Source organism: Sinocyclocheilus rhinocerous, unplaced genomic scaffold (genome assembly GCF_001515625.1).
Source record: "Sinocyclocheilus rhinocerous isolate Xijiao unplaced genomic scaffold, SAMN03320098_v1.1 scaffold1549, whole genome shotgun sequence".
NCBI lineage: Eukaryota > Metazoa > Chordata > Actinopteri > Cypriniformes > Cyprinidae > Sinocyclocheilus > Sinocyclocheilus rhinocerous.
Window position 1 is genome coordinate 725,573 of NW_015633205.1, and position 4,570 is coordinate 730,142.

General features: G+C 36.1%; 1 protein-coding gene across 5 annotated transcripts in view; it reads left to right on the plus strand.

Annotated features, from left to right (window-relative positions):
* LOC107743942 (serine/threonine-protein phosphatase 2B catalytic subunit alpha isoform) overlaps positions 1-4,570 on the plus strand; it is a 275,392-nt gene that overhangs the window by 207,502 nt on the left and 63,320 nt on the right. For all 5 annotated transcript variants that reach the window (XM_016557400.1, XM_016557402.1, XM_016557403.1 and 2 more), the window contains exon 8: positions 1,677-1,771. In XM_016557400.1, the coding sequence (XP_016412886.1) occupies positions 1,677-1,771 (95 nt within the window). The remainder of the gene's footprint in view (positions 1-1,676; positions 1,772-4,570) is intronic.

The following is a 4,570-nucleotide window of genomic DNA, read 5'->3' on the forward strand; positions in this document are numbered from 1 at the left end:
TATATATATATATGTATATATATATTCTTTTTTTGAAGAAGTCTCTTAAATATATTCTCTTTGGATGGTAATTGTTTCTTATGTGCACATCTGTAAAAATAAATTTACATGGCACCTCAGTCATAAAACTCATGCATTCTGGTGGCGATATATTCACGGTGGAGGAGCGAGTTCTGTGATCCTATGAACCCAGGAATGAGCAGCTCACGTGGTCAGTTGTTGAAATAGTTTTCTGTCTTGCATTTTATCGCTCAAATGATGTCCTTAAAAAATTGGAAATTAGCAGAAATAAGTTAATGTATCCTCTGATTTATATAAGACAAAGAAACCTGCTTGGTCTATATTTTTATTGTATATATAATTGTATATAATGCATATTATAAAATTGTATTGCATACCTTTTGCTGCCATAATGGCTCATTTCAAATATTTACCACTCGTTGTGGTGGTGTGGTGATGCACTTTCCAGCATTTAAGTAATAAAAGTGTACATCTTTAAAATGCCTGCAGCTAAGCACAGCACTTATCATACGGTGCTCTGCAGTGGTCAAGAAGGATTTAAACAGTGAATTCTGAATTGATCCCCTCTTGTAAACTCAGAGGTGTGGATTCGGACAGCAATTAAAATATCACATGACTTTGGTGTTTGTCAAAAAACAGTAGGTAATTTGGCTGGGGATTTTTACGCAGGTGATGGGAGAAAAACCCTGACATTCTGGATTCGGACAGCAATAAAATTACTGACCACAAACTTTTGAATGGTAGTGGCAGTGATGATAGATAAAGGTAATTACCGTATTGGCCCGAATATAAGATAAGGCGACCCCCCTTTTTCCAGATGTACCTTTAGGAAAAAGGCTTTTTAAAAAACAAATCTTGTTTTAGCCCATCTGAATTAGAACATTTAGGCTATCCATCTAATAGTAGCCTACCAAAATCTTATTAACAGTAGAAGTTAAATCTTACTGTAGTCTTCAAATCTGGGTACTGTCTTACGTTTTAAAATCACAAAGGGAGTTTGGTGCCATCAGGCTAACGTGACAGTCACGACTCATGCAGCTGTAAGGTTTTCTTTCTCTTTTGTTTTTACTCGCGATATTTACAACACGCATTACATTACGTATTTCATGGCACACTCGTTTTAGGCGTATTTGGCGCCACCTATTGTTGTGGGTGTATTATTGACATGTCAAAGTCTAGGCCCTGAATATAAGACGACCGCGTTTTTTCAGATGTATTTCCAAGAAAAAAATATCGTCTTATATTCGGGACAATACGGTACACAGCAGTCTATGCAAGTTCAAAACAGTATCAAAAACACAAAAAAAACACTCAAACAAAGAAATATCTGACAATGTGTTGAATAAATTTTTGCCCAGTGTTTGTCTATCTAAAAATAACTTCCAATTATAATAACTGTGAAAAAAAAAAACTTTATTCAGCTGCTCATAAGGATATCCTATTTGCTTGCTATAAAAGTGTCGAAAAACAGAACTATAGGATGTCTAGGACAAATTTAGGTGATCCAGTGTTTCATTTTCTTTTTGAGGTGCTTCTTGAAGCAGCTTCATAAAATAATACGAAAAAAAAAAGTAAGAAGTGTAATCATTATGTTCATGTTTAATTCTGAGGACAGGGATGGTGATGATGATGTGTGTGTTTTTTTCTGCCCACAGGTATCGCATGTACAGAAAGAGTCAAACTACAGGCTTCCCCTCTCTCATCACTATCTTCTCAGCTCCCAACTACTTAGATGTCTACAATAACAAAGGTATTATGCACACATCTCTTATATTGTGTATTACTAATGTGTGTTAGCAGACTGTAGGCCAGATGTCCATGTGTGGCCCTGCTGAGCTGCAAGATGGACAGACCCAAGTTAGTCAGCACTTTCAAAGAGAAAGAGAGGGAGCAGGTGATTTTGCCAGGCTGCACTTTTGTCCATTTGCAGATAATGAAATGGCGAAAATGGATTAGCCAGGACACTGCAGAATATATTCTTTCACTGAGCAGAACACCCACATAGACACAGAGACCTTGATATGAATAGGATTTGTGTCTATTGCCAGCTTCTGCGTTTTCTTCTCCTTACCTGTAGGTTTCATTTCACATTCTCATATTATTCTCTAATAGTTGTTCTTTTTTTCACAAAATGCTGAACCATTTTGTCCACTTGATAAAGAGAAAAAAGAAAGTAGTACCGGTATATGTAGAAGTAAATTTGTGAATTGCTGTTTGTAACCCATTTTGCTTTCATAATGTGACATTTTCCTAGAAAAAAAGGATACAGAATATTCAGCAAGAAACGTTGGCGGTACTTGATTTTATCCATCAGGAATTTACTGGATTGGGAAAAGTTGGTGTTATATTAGAAAGAAGTGAGTAGCATACCTTATTTGCTACTTGACTTGTTTGACATTATCAAATAGCCCACATGGCCTAAGTTACATCAGCAGAAAAGGAAAGTCATTTCACATGATGAATAAATGTACAAAGGATTTTTTTTTTTCAACCAAATAACTTTTAGAATGATCATTCACTAGAAGATCTGGGGCTGTATATATAAAGCCGCTCAGACTAAAATTTTAGTTCTAAGTGTGTCAAAATTCTAAGAATGATGTAATTTTACTCTTATTTCTAGGCTTAAGAATAAGAGTGATTCATAAAGGTTCCTAAGTGTTAAGACTAGGTATCAGCTCCTAAATTATTTAAGAGAGCTGGAGAGGTCTCGTAACCTAGTTAGGAGTAACAAGATGGCAGCAAAGAGGAGGAGACAAACACTTTCCAGTGAAGATATGACATATTGGAGTTATATGGTGAAATGGAGTTGATAAAACGATACAAACTTGATTGTCAAGATCAAAAAGTTTTTTTGTTTGTTTTTTTTTGTAACTGACAAAGTAAGAAATTTAATAACCTCTTCCACTCAACAAGTCAATGCTCTAACTGCAGAAATGAAAGTAGTAATTACATTTTTTTTGGCTGGAAAATTGGAAAAATGCAGCACAGCAATGGATGGTTTTAACACTATAAGCAGGGTCTTACATATTGTGGAACTAACCCCACCAAACACAACAGTGGCCAAAAGTGATGTGTGAATTTTTTTATGACCCCATATTTCACTTAAACCATTAAAATACAATACTGTCAATACTGCAAAATTTACAGATGAAGGAACCCACTGCGTTTTAATCAATACTCAAAATGGGCTCAGCAGGCCAGCAGAAACAGCGTCCATTACCCCTGCTGCTTTCTGTGTATTGTCTATTATGAGATGCAAAAAATGGTTACATGTTCATTGATGGTAGAAAATTATGCCAGACCAGTGGATAATTGATGTTTTACTGGTCCAACTGGCCATCAGAGAGGAAAATGTCAGATCAAAAGCTGTTATAAGTTCCTGTCTGGACTTTTACATTTACATTTACATTTAGTCATTTAGCAGACGCTTTTATCCAAAGCGACTTACAAATGAGGACAATAGAAGCAATCAAAATCAACAAAAGAACAATAAAATGCAAGTCTCGGTTAGCCACTTTTATGTTGAAGTTGTGGTTTCTGTTTCCTGTGTTTGTTTCTGTAGTCCCTTTGTAGTCTTTTACTGATTACTTCTTAATTACTTGGATGGTAATTACAATTAATTACAAGACACTAGCTATGTCTTGTTAGCCCTTGCCTTGTGTGTATTTAAACCCCAAAAATATTAAGCAGCTGGTTTCAACATAGATAATAATAAGAAATTATACTTCTGCACCAAATCGGCAGAAATAAAGATTTCTTAAAGGAAAACTCCACTATTTTTGAAAATAGGCTCATTTTCCAACTCCCCTAGAGTTAAACAGTTGAGTTTTACCGTTTTCGAATCCATTCAGCCGATCTCCGGGTCTGGCGGTAGCACTTTTAGCTGTAGCTTAGCATAGATCATTGAATCTGATTAGACCGTTAGCATCTCGCTCAAAAATGACCAAAGAGTTTCTATATTTTTTCTATTTAAAACCTGACTCTTCTGTAGTTGCATCGTGTACTAAGACCGATGGAAAATGAAAAGTTGCGATTGTCTAGGCCGATATGGCTAGGAACTATACTCTCATTCCGGCGTAATAATCAAGGAACTTTGCTGCCGTACCATGGGTGCAGCAGGCACAATGATATTACTCAGCGAGCAGGGGGGTCCGGTAGCACGCTCCCTGTGCAAGCAGGTGGTCACGTTGGTTATGCTGACGGATGTTGCCATAATGTTTACAAATAAAAATGTTAATTGCCATATTCAAATAAATATTTTAAAATGCAAGCTATGCAAGCTAAGTTAAACAAGTATATGTTCAGCTAATTGTCAGCCTCTTACATGTGTTTCTTGTAAACAATTAGCGAATATGCATATAGACAGCCTTTTAATTAACAGAGTGGAATAATCATGGCTGATAGTAAGACATGCAAACGTAAAAAAGAAAACCAAACTGGACGCAAGAAGAGCTGTTACTTCTTACCCAACTGGTTAATGAAAACAAGGATATAGGTTAATCAAAGGAAAATTGTCCCCGACAAGTTCTACAACAGTCATAATACCCCC